The sequence below is a fragment of the Chrysochloris asiatica genome, unplaced genomic scaffold (genome assembly GCF_000296735.1).
Source record: "Chrysochloris asiatica unplaced genomic scaffold, ChrAsi1.0 scaffold00061, whole genome shotgun sequence".
NCBI classification, from domain to species: Eukaryota; Metazoa; Chordata; class Mammalia; order Afrosoricida; family Chrysochloridae; genus Chrysochloris; species Chrysochloris asiatica.
The window spans coordinates 14112492-14134594 of record NW_006408579.1 but is presented as its reverse complement, the minus strand read 5'-3'; the positions used below and the strand labels follow the sequence as shown (position 1 = coordinate 14134594).

Sequence of the window (22103 nt, the reverse complement as noted above, 5' to 3'; positions counted from 1 at the left end):
CGTTACCATCATTCCCACTTAGCATCATTCCTACAGACTCACTTGAAAAATGTATGCTTCCTAATCCCAGCCATTTTAGAGCCCAGGGTCCCAGAACAGAGATGCAATAAAATGTAGTAAGAGTTCATCAAACCTATAGCGGCCCCCGGTAGACCAGCAGCTATAGAAAGGAATTACCTAATTGGCATATTTAATATTAATCTTTATCATATTTTATTAATATTAATTTAATATTAATATCATTCCCAATAATCATGAGGTACTTAAGATTTCTTTATGTAAAAGAGACATCCCATGCCCTATATTAATGATGAATCAGTAACTATGCCATAAATGATCTGATAAGGACCTAATAATCAAGCCAAACCCCTCAGAGATGAACCACCTACTAGAAAAGGTACTTATACCAGTAGAATAGTTTAGTATAGAATAGATGTTGTTATTGTTAAGTGCCATTGAGTCTGTCCCAACCCATAGAGATCCTATATAGGGTTACCAAGGAGCGGCTGGCAGTCCAGCACATTAACGCACAGCACCACACTAGGACCACTCCATGGTATAGAATAGATGATAGAAGTGATTAATAAGCATCAGTTATGGCCTTGAGACCAAATGCCATAGGAAAAATTCTAGCTTAACTCACTACCATTCTTTTGTAAGGTTTCCCAGAAATTATAACCAAAGGAATCCTGGAGAAGTTGTGCTGGAAAGAAGTGACTAATTTAAAAACAAACAAAACCCAAGTGAATCTGAATGGTGCTGATTCAGATAAACAATAAGGGATGGACTGTATTGTATGCGTTTGGAGCGTCATCCCCAGAACCCTCTTCACCAAGCAGGCAAGCAGATGTACTCATTTCCCAACTGGTGATAGTGCTGAATGCTATAAGCTCTCAACTGCCTTCTCTGTTGAACTGTCCTCAGATGAACTGGAATTGCTTTATCTGGAGAATACATACTACTGCCCTCCATACCTCTTTGTACCTGTGTACCTTAAGTAATACACAGGTACAAAAAGGTAACCCCTCATGCTAAGATGGAACCAACTATTGTATGCTTTAGAGAACCCAGTAGTAGCAGCCTGAAACTAGTCTCTGAATGAGACCACATCCTCTCTTAGCTTTCTTCTCTTGCCCTATCTTGTTTCCTTCACTTCTATTCTTCTAAGAGTAGATCCTCAAGAAATCATTTACACAGACTATACTAGGAAACTATACTATAAAAAAAAAAATTTTTGTTTGCTGACCAGTAAAACTTTTCTATCATTTTCTACAGTGTGTGTAGGTATTGTGTTTGCTTCAGTAGTCTTACTATCCTAAGATTACAAAAAGATCTTTCAAAATTTTGTCTAATAGTTTTGTACTTTCCATTTCTAAATATTTTTCTATTTAATCCATCTGGAATTTATTTTTTATTATGATAAAATCTTCTTTATTTTTCTCCCTCCATCCCATTCTCTGTCTATTCATTTTCATTTATCACACTGTTGAAATTTGTTTCTATTTATATCTGGAAGAACAACTTCCCTTTCATTGTTTTCATGTCTGCATTCCCTCACCAAACTGAGCAGAAACAGAGTTTTGCTCGTCTTTCTGCTCCCTATAAAGCCTACCTAGCACTAGTGACTAATAGAGAAAACTCTGTAAATCTTCTAATAAAATTGAACAGGTTTAGAAAGGTGAATCATTCAGCGTTCCTCCCACAAAGCACTTAGGTCACCATATTCTTAAATTGGGTACAAGGCTGGTCCTAAGACCAGGTCATTACTTAATGCTTCTAAGGATGTTTAATACTCCATCCTCTCAGTGCTGGCCTCCAGATAAAGAAGCATATTACCTGATGTGGGAGGTCTTGAATTGTTCCTTATCATTGACTTTCCATCCACAAATGAATTAGCTGTTAAAGCTAGAAAATATTTAAATAAGAGTAAATGAAATCAACTTTATGTTCTCAAATGGAATGAAAAATCATAATACAAAAAACCAAAGACATAACAGAAAAGTCAGTTAATCAAAACTAATATTCCATGACCATCTTGCAAATTACAAATGAGAAGTATGCCATCATTATGAAAACAGCATGCAAACATTTAAATATTACATGTATATATTTTCCATTATGAAATACATTGTTTTTTCTTAATTCATGATTTTTTATTTGCCACTTTTGATTTGTACATTGAATACCTGAATATATTCTTATTTTAAAGCATGCAATTGTAGACAAAGCTGAAGCTTCCTTGATCTACCTGTTCTCTTCTTCCATTTGCAAAGCTAGCCATTATTTCAAACCAGACAGCCAAACCCACTGTCATCTAGTTGATTCCAACTTACACTGATTCAATAGGACAGAGCAGAATTACTTGGTAGGGTTTCCAAGGTTATAAATATTTATTGAAGCAGATCACCTCATCTTTCTCCCATGGAGTGACTGGTGGTTTTGAAACAATGATTTTTTGGTTGGCCACCCAACACTTAGCTCAATGTGCCACCAGGACTCCATTACAGCAATTTGGTCTAAATCAATCTTTAGAGTTTATTTTGTTGATTAAAATATAAATGCACATATGCATTTACATATAAATACCCATCTGTAGACAAGCATCCTTAGAAAAATTTGTCATATTAACTTGTGGGTTTCTTCCACTAGTAAATAGTGCCTTGCTGTTTGTGTGATTCTGAAATTCATTTTGTCTTCCTTTCCTTAAACAGTGCCTTTTTCAGTTTTAAAATCAATTTTAATGATGTACAATTTATATGCAATACAATGCATGCATTTTAAATGTATAGTTTGATTGATTTTGACATATGTATAAATACCACCACAGTCAAGTTGTAGAAAATTTCCATGATCACAGAAAGTTCCCTGTGGCTCTTTGCAATCAGCTCCTGGACCCACTGATGTATTTTCTGCTACTAAAAATTTGATTGGGCTTTTCTAGAAATTTATATAAACAGTATCATATAATATGTACTCTTTTATAGATGATTTTTTCCAAAGTGTTTTTGAGATCTATGATGTTGAATGTATGAATAGTTTTTGTTTTGTTTTTTAATTCCAAATAACATTCTATTATATGGATATACTATATTTTATCTACTCACCATTTATGGACATTTGGATGATCTTCAATTTTAGGTTATTATGAATAAAGCTCTTATGAACATTTTGAACTTTAACATACACACTTTTGTGTAGATATGTTTTCATTTATCTTGTGTGAATATCTACGAGTACAATTGCTGGGTCATAGATAATTTTATGTTTAACTTATAAGAAATTGCCAAATTGTTTTTCACAGTTGTTATACTATTTTACATTCACACTAACAGTTGGAATTATTATTACAGTTGCTTCACATCCTATCACTCATCTGTCAATTTGTTATACTATGGTTATTTATGTGTTCCTGTGATGATGGAAGCTATGCCAACAGTATTTTAAACAGCAGCAGGGTACACCCATGGTGGACAGGTTTCAGCTGAGCTTCCAGACTAAGACAGACTAGGAAGGAAAAAGGAGGGGTGGACAACTTCTGAATTCTGAGCTACTGAAAACCTAATGAATAATAGTGGAACACAATCAGATAGCACCAGAATGTTGAATATTGAAACTTAATGACTAGCAGCAGAATATTGTCAGTGCACCAGAATATAGTGCTGTAAGATGAGTCCCTCTATTGGAAGCCTTGAAAATATGAATGGAAGAACAAATTAGATTGACAATGATATGCAGATGATAGAACCTTGCTTGCTGAAAGTGAAGAGGACTTAAGATACTTATTGAGGAAGATCAAAGACCACAGCCTTCAGTATGGATTGCATCTCAATGTAAAGAAAACACATATCCTCACCACTGGACCAATGAACAACGTTTTATCAATGGAGAGAAGATTGATCTTGTCAAAGACTTCATTTTTCTTAGATTGACCATCAACACTCATGGAAGCAGCAGTCAAGAAATCAAATGGCATATTGTATTAGGTAAATCTGCTACACAAGACCTTTTTAAAATGTTGAAGAGCAAAGATGTCAGCTTGAGGACTAAGGTGCACCTGACCCAAGCCATGGTATTTTCAATCACCTCATATGCATGCGAAAGCTGGACAGTGAATAAGGAAGACCATAGAAGAATTGATTCTTTTGAGTTGTGGTGTTGGAGGAGAATATTGAAAGTGCCATGGGCTGCCAAAAGAACCAACAGATTAGTGGAGAATGAAGTGTTGATAAGAAGAGAGGCCTGATTCAAGCCATGGTATTTTCAATAACCTTATATGCATGCAAAAGTTGGATAATGAATAAGGAAGATCATAGAATATGCATTTGAGTTATGGTGTTGGAGGAGAATATTGAAAGTACCTTGGGCTGCCAAAAGAACAAATAGATCTGTGTTGGAAGACCCTTGGAGGCCAGGATGGCCAGACTTCATCTCTCATACTTCAGACATATTGTAAGGAGGGACCAGTCACTGGAGAGGGATATCATGTTTGGTAAGGTGAAAGGTCAAAGAAAAATAGTAAGTCCCTCAGTGAGATGGATTGGCAAAGTGGCAGCATCAATGGGCTCAAATATGGCAACAATTGTGAGGCTAGCCCAGGACTGAGCAGTGTTTCCTTCTGTTGTGCATAGAGTCGCTATGAGTAAGCACTGACTTGATGGCATCTAACAACAACAACATGATGATGCAAAAGTAAAAAAGTTTGGGGGACCTTCATTTGCTGATGGCTCACAACTAAAAATGAAGAAAACAGCTGTAAACATTCATTAATAATTGCAACATGGAAGTATAAATCTAGAAAAATTGGAGGATGTAAAACATGAAATGGAATGCATAAAGATCAATATCCTAGACATTATTGTGCTTAAATATGCTATTGGCTGTTTTGAATCTGACAAACATATGGCTTATTATGTTGGGAATGACAAATTGAAAAGAATTAGAATCACATTCATCATCAAAAAGAACATTTCAAGATCTATCTTGAAATATAATTCTGTCTGTGACAGATTAATATCCATATACCTACAACAAAGACTAGTTAATACTACTATCATCCAAATTAACGTACCAACCATTAAAGTCAGTGATGATGAAAATGAAGACTTCTACCACCTTCTTCAGTCTGAAATTGATCAAATCTGTAATCAATATGTTCTGATATTTACTGGTGATTGGAATGCAAAGGTTGGAAACAAAGAAGAAGTATCCGTCATTGGAAAATATGGTCTTGGTGATAGAAACATGCTGGAGCCTGCATGATGGAATTTTGCACATACGATTTTTAAACAGCATAAAAGATGGCTATACACATGGGTCTCACAAGATGGAATACACAGAAATCAATTTGACTACATCTGTGGGAATAGACGGTGGAAAAAACTCCATATAATCAGCCAAAACAAGGCCAGGGGCAGGAACTGACCATCACTGCTCATATGCAAATTCAGTCTGAAGCTCAAGAAAATTAAGACACATTCACATGAGAAAAAATATGGTCTTGAACATATCCCACCTGAATTTATTGATCATCTCAAGAACACATTTGATGCATTAGACACTAATAATGGAAGATCAAAGGAATTGTAAAATGACATCAAGAACATCATACAAGAAGAAGCAAAAGGTCATTGTGAGAAGAAAAAAAAAAGAAGCAAAATACCAAAATGGATGTATAAGAGACTCTTAAACTTGCTCTGCAGTATAGAGAAACTAACACAAAAGGAAGAAATGAGAAGGTGAAAGAGCTGAATAGAAAGTTTCAGAGAGCATCTTGAAAAGATAAAGTCTTTACCTTTGTACTTTCAATGCATTCTCTATTTTTGACATCTTAATGCTAATTTTCTGAATTTCTATTTGCTGTATTTGAATTGTTTCTAATTTTTTCATTTGTTTTATAAGTTTGTTCTTATAGTGATTTTCTGAATTCTTTTCAAGTTTTGTCTTTGTTTGCCTTGATTTTGTCTATAGCTTTCTCAAACTTTCTCTCAAGTCACTGAAAGTACCTAAATATCCTTCCTTTGATTTCCTTATCAAATATTTCTAAATGCCATTTCTTTCTCAGAAAGGTTTTCTTTTTCTATATTTTGGTTATTTGTTTGAGCCACTCTGTATTGTTTCTTCATGTGAACTAAAATTGTCTGTTGTCTCCAAGACATTGTGGTGATGTCTTTAATTAGTGATTGTATGTTAGTGTGTTCTTAAACACTCATCGTGTGTGTGTAATAGAGAATGAGAGAGTGTGTATAGTTCTTTGTTCATTGTTCTTGTTGTGCAATTGAGGGTAGGCTTGTTGGCTGCTGCCCATCATTGATCAGGGGACACAAAGCAAGTAGTGACCCTTGCTTCATCAGTAGGTTTATAAGAGGTTTGAGTCTGCAAGGGGTAGCTAGGCCATTTGGGCATAGTTATTGTCTCTCACAAGGTAGGATAAGAAAAAACAAAGAAGGAAAACAAGCAAGTAACAACAAGAATAAGTAATTTATTAACTGAATAAAAAAGGAAAAGGAAAATAAAAACAAGGAAGAAAAGAAAGAAAAACTAAAATGAAAAAAAAAAACCACTCAATAAACAAAACTAGAAAAGAGAAAAAGAAAAGGGAATAGTAAATGAAAACTAAAAGAAAAAGAAGGGAAAGGGGAATGGAAATAAGAAACAGAAGAAAAGAATTAAAAAAGGGAAGCAGAGAAAGAAAGGATAAAACAAGGGAAAAATAAAAAAAGGAAATAAAAATATTGGATGGGGTGCAAGGTCAAGAAAGGAGAAAATTGTGGGAATAGGGCATTTAGTGCAGGCCAGCACCCTTTGTCAGCCAAAAGGGTTATGGCATGAGAGGGAAGAGTAAGACACCCTGATTAGAGATGAATTTCCAGCCTGTCTAGGGTCAGAATGCCTGATCTAGAAGGAGTTCTTCTGAACCTACAGGATAGTTGGAGTATGGCGGCTTGTTATAGAAGGAACTCTTGCTCACCCAGAGTTAGCTGGGGACAGGCTGCTCGTCTGGCACTGTGTACTCTGCTGGTGTGATTAAGTGGAGTTCATGTGTCTCCAGACATGGGGGTGGCAGGCACCTCGTGTTCTTTCCACAAGGATATTCTGACCTCAGAGCAGGGCCTGGGTAGAGGGTGGGGTATCATTGTCTGCTGGGTTGGTGAGGGTAAGCTAGCCATGCTTCTGGTCATCAGGAGGGTTTAGGAGACAAGTGGAGACTCACATCTTTCAATAAGACAAATATCCAGCATGATGTGTGTGTTGTCAGGCTTCCTTCTCTACCGAATACTGCTCACAAAAGTTGTAGATGACCTCACTATGCCAGGTCAGCTGACAATTCACCTATCTCTTCTCTTACTGCCTTTGTTCAGATTCTTCTTCCATTGATATTCAATTTACTTCTCTATCTTTTCCTCTGAAGCTCAGAATCCGGGATTATCATCTGTATCTGTTTCATTTGATCTCTCATGTCTTTGTTGTAGAGGGTCTGTCTAGTCTGCCACCTTGCCATAAGTTCCAAGACACATTGTTTCATCAACTATTTGGTACAAGATAACCCTGCCTTCATCCCTATCCAGCATGAACGCTTCACATAAACAAGATCTATTACAATTCTTTCTCCAGATGGCACTCCTGAATTAGTGTTGGTTGGTTCATCACATCATCAAGCTAGAAAATTACAGCCTTTTGTTAAGAAATGTGAAACCTGAAGTAAGAAGAGTGTATATCTCATTCTTCTCCATTTTTACTACCTTGTGAGAGAAAAAGGGAAAAAAGTTAAGCAGAAGCAGAGAGAGGAAGAGAGATTTGAATTTCTATTTCCCAATAGAATAGTCCCAATCTATTTCTCTACTCATACTTGGTTTCTAAAGACTACTGTTTTGTAATTTTGAAACAAACAAATAAAAATGTTTTTTTATGATTTGTAGACCTAACAAAGTTATTTCTCTGGGTTTGTAAGGCCATCAATAAATGAGCATTTATGAGCTCTCTGCTTTTGAAACTATACTTCATACTCCCTATGCTAATTTGCATCCAATTTTACCACGTTAAAAGACAAGGGAGCTTCAAAAAGTTTGGGGAAAAGTGGAATTGAAAGACAATGAAATTTTTCCATGAGTTTTTTTGAACTCCTTTGCATAAGAAAATTCAATAAGGTTTTGGAAATAAACAGCAAAAAATACCTCTAAAATAATTTGGAAACTAGAAGTTATTGCTGTGGGCTACAGGGAAGGAAAAGAATGAAATTATACTTAATTAACTCAAGACTGTGCTCAAGAATCCACTCCATATACAGATAAGAAGTCAGATTTAGGAAAAAATAAGTGTAAGTAAGATGGGGTAGGAACACTGGAAGAGATAAAGCACGGGTCATCAAACTTGTTCCATATAGGCAGCAGATAGTAAATACTTAAGGCTTTGTGGTCCACACAGGCTCCTTTACAATTAATTCTTATTATTGTAAGACAAAAGCAGCCAGACACAATGCTCAGGCTCTCTTCCAATAAAACTTTATTTATGAAAACATACAATGACCAAATTTTTTTTCTCCCATGGGCCATATTTGGTGATCTTTATTTAAATTACAGTGTTTCATTTATTCTAAAATTTTGTATTTACCCTAATTAAAAACAAAAGTAGTAAGCTTTCATTGATGATTCTAATTTCTTCTACTCATCTTGACACTTAAAAGAAAAATAAATTTCTAATGACAATTCCAATGTCTCTTTCAAATTAAGTAAATATTCTATTGTATTCTTACTGTAATATCTATTCTTTTTTCTTTCCATCTTTTCTTTTCTCTCTGTCTCCCTCCTTTCCTTTCTTCTTTCCTCTTTCTACCTCAAGTGATGTGTGTTAAGTATTGGGGGCAGGTAATGAGATTCTGTAGAATAAGGAAACTACAATTCTGCTTATAGTAACTATCAATGTTTATGGAAGCAGCAGTCAATCAATTAAGTGATGCATTGCAATGAAAAATCTGCTGAAAAAGACCTTTTTAAAGTGCTAAAAAAAAGTAAAGATGCCACTTTAATGAACATGGTACAACTGATGCAAATTATGGATTTTCAATTGCCTCACATGCATGCTGAAGTTGGGCAATAAAAAAGGAAGACTGAAGAATAATTGATGCATTTGAACTGCGGTGTTAGTGAAGACTATCCATACCATGGAATCCTAGAAGAATAAACAAATCAGTCTTGGAATAAACACAGCTAGAAAGTTCTTTAGAAAAGATGGCAAGATGCCATCAGGAAAAGACCAAATTACCAGAAAGAAAGAAAAAAATCATGTGTGGTAAAATAGAAGGTTAAGGAGAATGAGGGAAACCCCCCATGAAATGGATTTCACAGCAGGGGTAACAATGGGCTCAAACATACTAATAATGGTGAGAATAGCACATGGCCAACAACATTTTGTTTTGTTAGACACATGTCACCATGAGTCAGAATAAATAAGCTTGACAACAACTAAGAGCAACAACATGAAAAACATTACAGATAACATCATACTCAATACTGAAACATTTTCCCTCTAAGATCAGAAAAGGAACCCTGATAATGCAGTCATTAAGTATTTGGTTACTAACTGAAAGGTCAACAATCAAATCCACCATAGGAGAAAGATGTGGCAGCCTTAGGCAGTACAGATTTACAGCTTTGGGAATACTATGTTGTTTCTGTTAAGTGCTGTTGAGTCAGTTCTGACTCATAGCTACCCTGCATAGGGCTTCCAGGGATCAACTGGTAAGCTTGAACTGCCAATTTTGTGGGTCAAATTGACTTTGCAATCCAGCACATTAGCCCACAGCACCACACCAGGACTCCGGGAATCCCTTGGGAGAGTTATATTCTGTCCTATAGGATAGCTATGAATCAGAATAGACTCTAAAGCAATTGTTTTGAAGATTAGGAACAAAACAAGAAAGTCTGATTTCATTTGGCATTTTATTAAAAGTCTTGCTCTTGTTGTTGTTGTTAAGTGTCATCAAATTGGTTCCTACATGTAGCTACCCTGTATAGGGTTTCCAAGGAGCAGCTGGTGAATTTGAACCTCTGACCTTGTGCTTTAAACCCACCTTGCCATCTGGTGTTTTATCTCATAGCACCACACAAGGAGCTCTGGTAGTGTAGTGGTTACAAGTCAGGCTGCTAACATCAAGGTCAGCAGTTTGAAACTACCAGCCATTCTGCAGGAGAAAGATGAGGCTTTCTGCTCCTGTAAAGATTTATAGCTTCAGAAACCCTATACAGAGTTGCTATGAGTCGCAACAGTCTCTACCACCACCACCACCTACATGAAAAAAATCAAGGGAAAAAAAGCTATGTATAAAGATTAGAAAGGAAGACAAAACTGTTCTTATTGAAGATGACATAATTATCTAGGGAGAAAATTCTCCGAAATCTACAAAACAACCCCCAGAATAAGTTGAATTTAACAAGGCGATAAAATGAAATGCCAGCTGCACAAAAAACATTTTTTATATACTAGCAACAAACTACAAAGTGAAATTTTATAAATTAATTTATAATAGTGCAAAAATACTATGAATAAATTCAGCAAACAATGTATAAGACCTGTACACCGCTGAGGTAAATAGGAGTCCAGGGCCATGCTTATCCCAAGGTCAGCAGGGTCTCTATGAACAGACTCAAAAGACACTTAACAAGATATTTATGGAAATAAATGCCATGTTCTTGGATGAAAAGACAGTTAACATTAATATGTTGTTGCTGGTGGTGGTGATGTACTTGTAGAGTCAGTTCCAAATCATAGTGATCCTGTATAAGGCTTGGGAGGCTACAAATCTCTACGGGAGAAGAAGCCTCACTTTTCTCCCAGGGAACAGCTGGTACTTTCGAACTACTGACCTTGAGGTTAGCAGCCCAACTCATAACCACTATGCTACCAGAGGTCATTAGTAAGATGTTAATTCTCCTCAAATTGGTTTATAGCTTCAACATAATCTCAATCAAAAGCCAGTAGCTATTTCTGTGGAAATTGACAAGAAGATTGTAAAATGTATATGGAAATGCAAACAGCCTAGAATAACCAAAGCAAGTCTTAAAAGAGAAAAATAATCCATATAATTTCTAACTAAATCTGAGCTACTTTAATTAAAATGATTAGGTGTTGATGAAATGATAGACACATAGATCAGTGGAATTGAAGAAAGTCCAGAAATAGACAAACACATGTAAGGTCAATGATTTTTGACAAAGGTGTTCTGTCAATTCATTGAGAAGAAAAATTTTTCCCCTATATTCATGACCACTATGCTACTGAAGCTCTTTGTGCAGGACCCTTATGCAGGCCTATAGAGCAAGAAAAAATCAGGCACTTGAGGCCTGACAGAAAAACCATAGAATAATCTGTAAAACCCCAACATAAAAGGGCTCAACTATCTCAAGAATTATGCTGTGCACATGCAGATACATAACTGATCTTCAGAGACAAAAATATTAGACAATCTTTATCCCATTAACTTCTCAATATCTATCCATGCACATCCACGGTGGTGACTAGAGGAGGGGACTGAGCAAGCGGACACCCCCCACCTACTGCTTTAGGATTCCACCATGCACACACACTGCCTGTGTAGCACGGGATAGTTGGCCACAGTTTTTTTGTTTGTTTGTTTGTTTTAAAGTGGTGGTTTTTGTCTCTGAATTTATATTACTTCTGGTTTTGGTCCTTTTGATCACACATCTTTCCTAGAGGTGGGAGCTTTTTCTCCCTAAGTTACCCAAGAAGAGACAGCAATGGTGGTCATATAGCCAAGCTACAAGCATACCCTATAATATTCCACCACTGAGACAAGAGCCAACAACAGCGTTTAGCACTACATGCAAAAAGGGAGGCCTATCTCCCAATCATATCCACCAGGAGACACCCAGTAAGCTTAATAACAGAACAACAAACATCCATTTAAAACTTTTAAAATCCTACCTAATTACTGGAAATGACAAACAAAAGATCTCAAACATAACAAATGATCTCAAAACATGTCCAAAAAACAGAAAAGAGTAACTGAGACAAATGCGTTTGAGATAGACAAAGGCTCCCCAGAAGAGGAAGAGCAGGTTTTGGATTTGTCTGAGAAAGAATTCAGAAGAATGATATTCAAACAAATTCAAATGCTCTGAAAAGGGGTGGAGGAAACAAGAGCAATAAAACAAGATTGATACAGTAATGGAAACAATTCAAAACCTGCAAAAAGAGGTCCAGATGATTAATCATGAAATATTAGAAATGGACAATACACTGAAAAGGAAAAGAGTAGAATAGAAGAGATGGAAGCCAGAACTAACTCGCATAAGAAACCACACAGGCGATGTCACAATGGAACCAAACAAAATCAAAAGGATAATAACAGAATACTATGAGGAGTTGTACTCCAACAAATTCAAAAACTTAGAAGAGATGGATGCATTTTTTAGAAAACCACAACCTACCAAAATTTACACAGAGTGAAGTAGAAACCTGGAACAGACCCATAACAAAAGAAGTATTTGATCAGGACATCAAAAACTCCCAACTAAAAGAAGTCCAGGCCCAGACCAAACCTTCAGGGAAGAGCTGTCACCAATTCTACTCAAATTATTCCAGAATATAGAAGAGGATGAAAATCTTCTAATACTTTTTATGTAGCAAGCATACCCCTCATACCAAAACCAGGGAAGGACATCACTAAGAAAGAAAACTACAGACCAATATCCCTCATGAACATAGATGCAAAAATTCTCAACAAAAACCTAGTCAACAGAATCCAGCAGCATATCAAAAAATAATACATCAAGACCAAGTTGGTTTCATAAAAGGGATACAAGGATGGTTCAACATTAGAAAAACAATCAATGTAATCCACCACATCAATAAGAAAAAAGGAAAAAAAAAAAAAAAACCCACATGATCATATAGACTGATGCAGAAAAGGCATTTGACAAAATTCAACATCCATTCCTGATAAAAACACTCAACAGTAGGAATTGAAGGGAAATTCCTCAACATAATCAAAAGCATTTATATAAAACCAACAGCCTACATCACTCTCAATGGACAGAAACTGAAAGCCTTCCCAGGAACCAGACAAGGATGCCCTTTGTCACCACTCCTTTTCAATATTGTTTTGGAAGTATTAGCCAAGCTATACAGCAAGATGGGGAAATGAAGGTATCCAAATCGGCAAAGAGGAAATAAAGCTCTCTCTATTTGCAGACAATATGATCCTATACATAGAAACCCCCAAAGACTCAGTAAAAAACTACTAGACCTCATTGGAAGACTCAGCAAAGTGTTAAGATCAACATACAAAAATCAGTTGGATTTTTATATTGCTATATTTCTATAGCAACAATGACAGCACTGAAAAAGAAATTAGGAAAGAAATACCATTTAAATAGCCACCCAAAGGATGAAATATTTAGGACTAAATGTAACCAAAGAAACGAAGGACTTATACAAAGAGAACTACAAAACACTACTACAAGAAACCAAAAGGGACTTACAAAAGTGGAAGAACATACCATGTTCCTGGTAGGAAGACTCAACATCGTGAAAATGTCAATACTACCCAAAGCAACATATACATATAATACAATTCCAGAGTCCAGTGACATTCTTCAAAGAGATGGAAAAGACAATTACAAACTTTATATGGAAAGGACGGAGACCCAGAATAAGCAAATCATTGCTCAAGAAAAAGAACAAGGTTGGAAGCCTCTCACTCCCCGATTTCAAAATCTACCACACAGCTACAGTGGTAAAAACAGCCTGGTACTGGTACAATGAAAGATACATTGACCAGTGGAGCAGACTCGAAAATCCAGCAATTAACCCATCCACATACAGCCAACTGATTTTCAACAAAGTGCCTTGGTATGTTATATGAGGAGGAGATAGTCTCTTTAACAGATGGTGCTGGCAGAACTGGAAAGTGAAATACAAAAGATTGAAACAAGACTTTTACCTCATGCCCTATGCAAAAACCAAATCAGCATGGATTAAAGACCTAAATGTGAATCCCAAAATTATGAAAGTTATCAATGAAAAAATAGGGATAAATGTGAGGGCTCTAATACAGGGAGTACACAGACTACCAAACATTTTTGAAAAGTACACAAACAAAAGTAGACAAAATAGATAAGTGGGACATAATAAAAATTAAAAGCTTATGTGGATCAAAAGACTTCACCAAAAGAGTAAAAAGGGAACCCACAGAATGGGAAAAATCTTTTGAAACAACACATCAGACATTCTAAAATATGTAGGAAACTATAACACCTCTACAAGAAAGACAAATAACCCAATTAAAAAATGGGCACAGGACATGAACAGACACTTCACCAAGGAGGAGATCCGGGCAGCCAACAAACATATGAAAAAATGTTCACAATCACTAGGCATTAGAGAGATGCAAATCAAAACAACAATGAGATATCATCTCATACCAGCAAGAACAGCAAAGATTAAAAAAGTAGAGGACAGTAAGTGCTGGTGAGGATGTGGAGAGATTGGGACCTTCCTGCATTGCTGGTGGGATTGCAAAATGATTCAGCCTCTCTGGAGAGCAATATGGCAATTCCTCAGAAGGTTGGAAATAGAAATACCTTATGATCCAGAAATCCCTCTACTTGGTATTTATCCAGAAGAAATACGAGCCATAACACAAGTAGATATATGCACACCAATGTTCATAGCAGCACTATTTACAATAGCAAAAAGATGGAGACAGCCTAAGTGCCCATCAATTGAAGAATGGATAAACAAACTTTGGTACATACACAATGGTATACTATGCCACCTTGAAGAACAACAAGGAAGCTGCAAGCCACTGCATAACATGGATGAAGCTTGAGGACAATGCTCTGAGTGCAATTAGTCAGTAACAAAAGGAGAAATACTGCATAGGACCATTATTGTAAAAGAGTAAGAAAAAGAACCCACACTAAAAGGGGAAAAAATTATATATATATTTGCTGATCACCAGGATGTATGAGATGAGAGGAAGGGAGGAAGGGAGGGGAAGATAGAGCACAGGGTAAGGAATAGACACAGAATAGCTTGTGTGCAGGTGAGGGGGAGAGATGGGGGGGCAATACACAAAAAGGGGGAGGGAATGGAAGAACAAAGCTAATGGGAAAACAGGCAGGTTCACATGGGCTAAGTGGGACAGAGGTAAATGATGATATATGCACAACCTTGGAGCAACAGGGCCCCGGGATACAGGTGTGGTTTGAGTGGGTAAAAGAGGGGAATAGTATTAAGATGCTTGGCTGTCTTTTGAATCTTGGTTTCCCTTACCTACCATTGTAAAATAGACACTTAAGCAGGGGAGAAAGGAATAGCCAGAATCATCACTACAGAAAGCTTATAAGTATATCTTCAGCCTATAACTGATTGGAATACCTTAAAGGGGGCTAGAAGTTGCCCAGTGAAAGAGGCTTCCTGTGGAGCCTTTAACTGCACTAGACCATAGGTGGAATCCAGAACCCCATCCAGAACCGACTGAGGTAAGAAATTTCCACTGGAAATTAGACCAGCCTGGAGTGGCTAGATGAACAGAAGATACTTTGTGAAAGAAAGACCTGCAGGAAAAATCCGAAACCATATTGACAGTCTGATTGATTACTATAAGAACAAGTAAGCTATTTGCCTGAAAGCCATAAAGGCAAGTGGTCAGGACCCCTCAGAGCAAACACCCTTACAAGATTGAAACTCAAGGGGAATACATGAGCAGGCATGTGGTCTGGTTGGTACCACGTTGGTCACCAAATAAGGGAAGAGGGGGAAAAAAGAGCAATGAAGTTGTGAGCTGAGCCCAACCACATTCAATAGACCCCCATGAGCCCCAGGTGAGACCTGGATGGCCAGCAGTACAGCAAGACCTGGGGACTCTTTTGCCAGAGGCAGTGACATGGCCACAGAGGACTAGAGTGCAGAGCGAAACATCCAGCTGACATGAAATGAGGGGAGAGGCACAAGAACACCCATACTTGCAGATAGTACCCACTTGACCTGGTTTCATTGGCTGGATGATCAGAAGTCGACTATAAGAAGAAAGAAGAGGGAAAGAAAAATAAAGAGTAACCTGATAAAATTACCTATACTTATGGACATAATAGCTCAAAAAAGGGAACAAATCTTTACAGCAAGGATCACTCCCACCCCCTTGGTACACAAGGCTGACATTGATAGGCAACATAGACATTAGCTACCCAAAATGGGTCAGGGAAGGGGGCTATAAAGACAAGAAGTGACTGGCTTTCAAGAGGGAACCTAGTTCTAGACAGGGCGGGGCAAAGTAGAATCACCACTGAATGAGTTCCAATCCGTTCGGACTGGGCTGGTGAAAGGAAATGGGAATAATGCTCTTGAGGTACAATGGTGAATAATCACCATCAGGTCTGACTGCGAGGTTAGGAAATGTAGAGGTAGATGTTTTTTTGACAAAAGGAGGAGAGTGATTGATTTTGCAGCCCAGGAACGGATGTCCCTGGGACCATCTAGTGAGAAGAGCAGAGAGCGGGACCCTACCCAGGGAGACAGTGATGCCAGTGATGGAGACAGAGATGATGACATGGACAGATGGAGTGGCTGGGGACACTGGACTCAGGGCTGGAGAAGGGCTGTGTGCTGGTGGCCAAGTGAGGAGGAGAACAGGCCTGTGTGGTGTGCTCTTTGGGGTTATATGATGATGCATGGAGGGGATTGTAATCATTGCAATGAAATGAAATATGATAGGATGAGTGTAAAGCTGATGTTTTCCCATGTAAACCTCACAATAAAAACTTTCCCAAAAAAATTGCTTTGTAATTTTGCTATTTTTGAAACTTCTTACTCATTGTGGGCATCAGAAGTTTGCTTCCCCCCCAATCCTTATTGTATGCCTGAGTAAGCATCTAACACCCAGGCAACAGACTTGGCATGACTGTGCAAACCCATACTCTGCCATAAGCCTTCCTCCAGTGACTAAAAAGGGACTCTCAGAAACAGCACATTGTTTTTCTGTGATGCTAAACTAAATAGTTTTTATCTGTTACAAAATCTTTGCTGTGCACTACTGACAAGAAAACATATAGATAGGCATTTTTAATACTTTGCTTACGGGAGTAGAAAGCCTCATCTTTCTCGAAACTACCAGCTGCTCTGCGGGAGAAAGATGAGGCTTTCTACTCCTGTAAAGATTTACACCCTCGGAAACCCTATACAGGGGTCGCTATGGGTCGGAACCGACTCGATGGCACATAACAACAACAACATCTCACATGGAAAATATTAGTTCAGTAAATGGGGTCCTGGTATGACACTGAGGTGTACGCTGGACTGCAAGGTAGGTTTGGACTGCAAGGTCAGCTGTTGAAGCTCACCAACTGCTCCTCAGAAACCCTATACAGGGTTACTATGAGTCAGAATTGACTCGACGGCATTCAATAACCATAACAACAGTTCAATAAATGGTAAGATCCAAACTAGAGCTTGGATGGTGTCATATTTAAGGGATAAATATATGGTAGTTAACTGCCATGGAGTCAGCTCTGACTCATACCCACCCTGTATAGGCTTTCCAAGAGTGCCTGGTGAGTTTGAACCGCCAACCTTGTGGTTTAAACTGACCTTGCAGTCCAGTGCTTTTATCACACAGCACCACACCAGGACTCCAAGTAGTAAATATAGTTGCTAAAATTCCAGTTGCTGAGATTTATTTATTATTTTTAATATATCAGGGTGTGAAACAAAAACATTATGTGTTCTTGCTTTGTTATCCATTTGCAAGTTGTTCTAGAGGTTATAAACAAAATGGCAATAACCCTGAAAAACATGAAATTTAAAGTAATAAAAAAATCTCAATTTGGAACAAAATTATAGACTAAAAATAGTGTTGTTGTTCAGTGTTGTCAAGTCAATTCCAACTCATAGCAGCCCTGTATAGGGTATCCGAGGAGCAACTGGTGGGTTTTCACCACCAACCTTGCAGTAGCAGTCCAGTATTTATTCTACAGCACATAACTCCAAAGAGAACAGTATCGACTTATTTCATTTTGACATTTCTTTGTGGGGCCTCTATAATGGTATTGAAGTAGCTAGAAGTCCTTACTTTGATCTTTGCAACTGGTCATTTTTATCATTACTTAACACAACACTCCTGGTGTGGAACTTTAGAATAAGCAATGGACCACAAAGTTGGTTTCAACCACAGGGTCAGCAGTTCAAACTCACCAGCCACTCCTTGGAAACCTTATAGAGGGTTGCTATGAGTTGGAACTAACTTGAAGGCGTTTAACAACACTTAATGAATTTACTGTTAAAAAACTGAGCACTAGATAATATACATTAAAAATTGGGAAAAGATCTTGATTCTAACAAGAAAAACTAAAGAAAAGAATTATTCAGTTTTCTTTTGATATTTTAAGCTTTCAAAATTCAAAATTCTGCAAGTTATTATACATAAATTAAGCAGTGGTTTGAAATTTTGAGGGATATGAGTTTTAGGGAGTTTGAGGGATGTGGTGGTGATGGTGTGCCGTGGAGTCAGTTCTGACTCATAACAGCTCTGCATAGGGTTTCCAAGGCTGTGAATCTTTATGGGAGCAGAAAACCTCATCTTTCTCCCACAGAACTGCTGGTAGTTTTGAACTACTGACTTGAGGTTCACAGACCAATTCATAACCACTACGCTACCAGAGCTCCTAACACCATATATTAAGCACTGAACTGAGAACCACGAGGTCCACAATTTGAGCCTGTCAACCACTCTGTGGGAGAAAGATGAGGTCTTTTGCTCCCCAGAAGATTTAAAGCCTTGGAAGCCATATACAGGATTGCTGAGTCAGAACTGATTCGAAGACAGTTCATAACAACAAAAATATGAGTTTTAATATTCACTGTTTCTTCTTTCCTGAGTGTCTTTAGATGATTAAGTGCATTTCTGCCTTCTGCAAAACTTGGACTACCATTCTTACGTACTTCACAAGAAATAACTCATGGAAGGTGATCTGAGTACATTTGTTTCCTAGTGCTTCTATAACAGAAAAACCACATGTAGGTGGATTTAAAGAACAGAAGTTACTTTCTCAGAGTTTAAGAAGCTAGAAGTCTGAATTTGGGTCATGGGTTCTCGGGGAAATCTTTCTCACTCAGCTATGGGGGAGGATGCTTGTCTCAGTTTCTGTAGCCACAGCATTTCTTGGTTCCTCAGTGATCTTCCTTTTCGTGGTTTCTTGTGTTTCTAATCTTCCTTTTTTTATAATTTACAAGTGATTAGGTTTAGGACACACCCTGCCATTGTAAAGAAAGCCATATTCTAAGAGAGGATTGCATCCACAGTTATAGGATTTAGCATTTCCATGCATACTTCCAGAGAACAAAATTCAATCCATAACATCCCCATTAGATTGAAAGTTTCACGATAAAGAGATAAATATTTATTGAATTCCTAGATATATGAATTGAATGAATGAATATTTGTATCATATATTTCCTCCTTGTTACTCAAAGTGACTGTATGTACAACAGTACGAAACACTGCCCAAATCCTAGACCAGCCTAAACATCATTATATTTGAGCCCATTTTTGTTGCCACTATGTCAATCCAACTCATTTGGGCTCTTCCTCTTTTCCATTGACCCTTCAGGTCTTCTTGGTTTGGTGCTGCAGGATAATGCACTGGACCACATGGTTAGTTTGAATCTCAAGGTCAGTGATTCAAACCCACATGCCATTCCTGTGAAACTCTATACAGGGTTGCTATGAGTCAGAACCAACTAGACAGCACTCAACAACAACAATCAGTTTACCAAGCATACTATCCTTCTCTAGGGATTGGTCCCTCCTGATAACATGTCCAAAGTGGTGGTGGTTGTTGATTATGTGCCATAGAGTCAGACAAGACACAAAATCTCACCATTCTCACTTTTAAGAAGTATTCTTGTACTTTTTTCAAGAGACATTTGTTTGTTCTGGCACTCCATGGTACTTTCAATATTCTTTTTCAATAGCATAATTCCCACAGGCCCCTAACTTCAACCATTACTTTTTTTTAAATTGTGAACTGATGATAGTTTACATGGCAGAACATCGGCTTTACACCATTGTTTCATTGCAATGATTACAATCTCCTTCATGTATCATCATTCAACAGTATTTGCTTCCATTCCCTCTGTTTTTCTATTTTTTGGGGTGGAGGTGGAGAGATGTACACAAAAACACTCAGGGATATATAATAATTTAAACAACCAAAGGGCACATTTTGCAAGTTGGCCTCCTGGCTGCCAGCATGCAGTTTGTCTCTTTCCATGAATCTAGAGTTCTCAGTTGCTCCCTCTTTCCATGTCCTCATCTCTGCCTCCATCTCTGTTGTCACTGCTTCTCTGGATAGGGTTCTGCATTCCACTTTTGCTCTTCTCCCTTGATGATCCTAGGGTCCTCTCTTCCTGGGCTGTAAGATGAACTACTTCTCTGTTTTGTTTCAAAACTTCTACCTACAGTTGTGACAGGCACAATTAGTCATGATAGCAATTACTCACTATTGAATCATAAGTATCTAATCCCCATCTCTTTACACCAGACCCATCTAGACAGCTCTATTCAGAAGGGACTCTTGTCTTTCCCCACACATTCTTAAACTAAACTTCCTCTTGAAAACTTGTAATCTAGTCACTTTGTGCCTTTATCGCCCCCTCATTTTAGGTAGCCAATGTCTAAGTTGCCCGTCTCTATCTACCCTGTATACAGAGTGGATAGGATTGATTCTTGATGTGAAGACTTCTTCCCTTTCAGTTGGCACCTTGAGCTACTATATCCATAAGTATAGGTCAAGTTCATCAAATTGAAGCAATTTATACATGTTTCCTTTATCAAAAATTGTTTGTTTGGTGTTTTTTTTTTTTTTTAATCTTCCTCTAATTGAGTTCTGACTATCAAGCCATTGAGGCTAGGTCAAATGGCTACTATCTGCAAGTTTGGGCATTCTTGTGTGCCTCCCCTCTTCATATCAACTAGATGCTTCACTCTCAGCTCTATCCTTCCATGGCTATGTCCTTGTCCATGGTCACAGGAGTCCCCAGGTCTTCACACTTTGGACCAACCAGCCTTTCCTCTTCTTTCTCTCATCTCCAGGTCAACAGGAGTCTATGGAATGTGGTTGAACTCAGCCCATTTTTCCATTGCTGCCTTTCTCCCTCTTCTACTCACCAGTAAACCAATGTGGTCACCAGCAAGCTTACATGCCTACTTATGTGTTCCCTTTGAGTTTCAATCTTGGAGGGGTTCAACCATTACTTTTTGCTATTTAGAAATAATAGAAAGCTGGTGATGTTTTCAATTGTACCTTGATGTTGCTCTTCAGTTATATAGTGAAATCTGTAAGAGCCAGAATCTGATTGTTGTTGTTGTTAAGTGCCATCAAGCTGATTCCGACCCATAGTGACCCAGTATAGGGTTTCCAAGGAGCAGCTGATGAGCTTGAACCACCAACCTTGCAGTTCAAATGGCTTTCAAATGAGACATATCATTAACTCATTTGGTTGACAGTTCTTCGTTGTTCCAACCCACCAACTGCTCCATGGAGGAAAGATGTAGCAATCTGCTTCTGTAAAGATTTCCAGTCTTTGGAGCTCTACATACAGCATTGTAGGATAAGCACTGGACTTCTAATCACAAGGTTAGTGGTTCAAATCCACCAACTTTCTTGAAAACCCTTTACAGGGTCACGATGAGTCAGAACCGACTCAATGACACTTAACCACAACAACAATGGGGTCACTAGAAGCTGGAATTGGCTCTAAGACAATGGGTAGGAAATGAGAGGGATATCATGTTTGGTAAAATAAAGGGTCAGTGAAAAAGAGAGAGACTCCCAATTACATAGACTGATGTGGTATCTGTAACAATGGAATCTAACATAGCAACAATTGTGAGGAAGGCTCAAAGACAGAGCAATGATTTTACCTGTTGTACAGCAGACTCGGAGGTACCTAATAACAGCAAATAGAAAATGAGGCAATTGAATTCCACACTTACTAATTTGGATTCACTCATAACTTAAAAACTATTAGACAATAAGCTTTTATGTCTAATACACATTCACAGCTTTTAACTATACTATATACAATGC

At 37.8% G+C, this 22103-nt stretch overlaps 1 protein-coding gene across 1 annotated transcript in view; it reads right to left on the bottom strand.

Annotated features, from left to right (window-relative positions):
* Nucleotides 1-828: 828 nt before the first annotated feature.
* Nucleotides 829-22103, bottom strand: part of LOC102814831 (cell surface glycoprotein CD200 receptor 1-like) — an 86237-nt gene continuing 64962 nt past the window's right edge. The window contains exons 4-5 of the mRNA XM_006864207.1: nt 1837-1905; nt 829-992 (exon numbers count right to left, since the gene is read on the bottom strand). Of these exons, the coding sequence (XP_006864269.1) occupies nt 829-992; nt 1837-1905 (233 nt within the window). The remainder of the gene's footprint in view (nt 993-1836; nt 1906-22103) is intronic.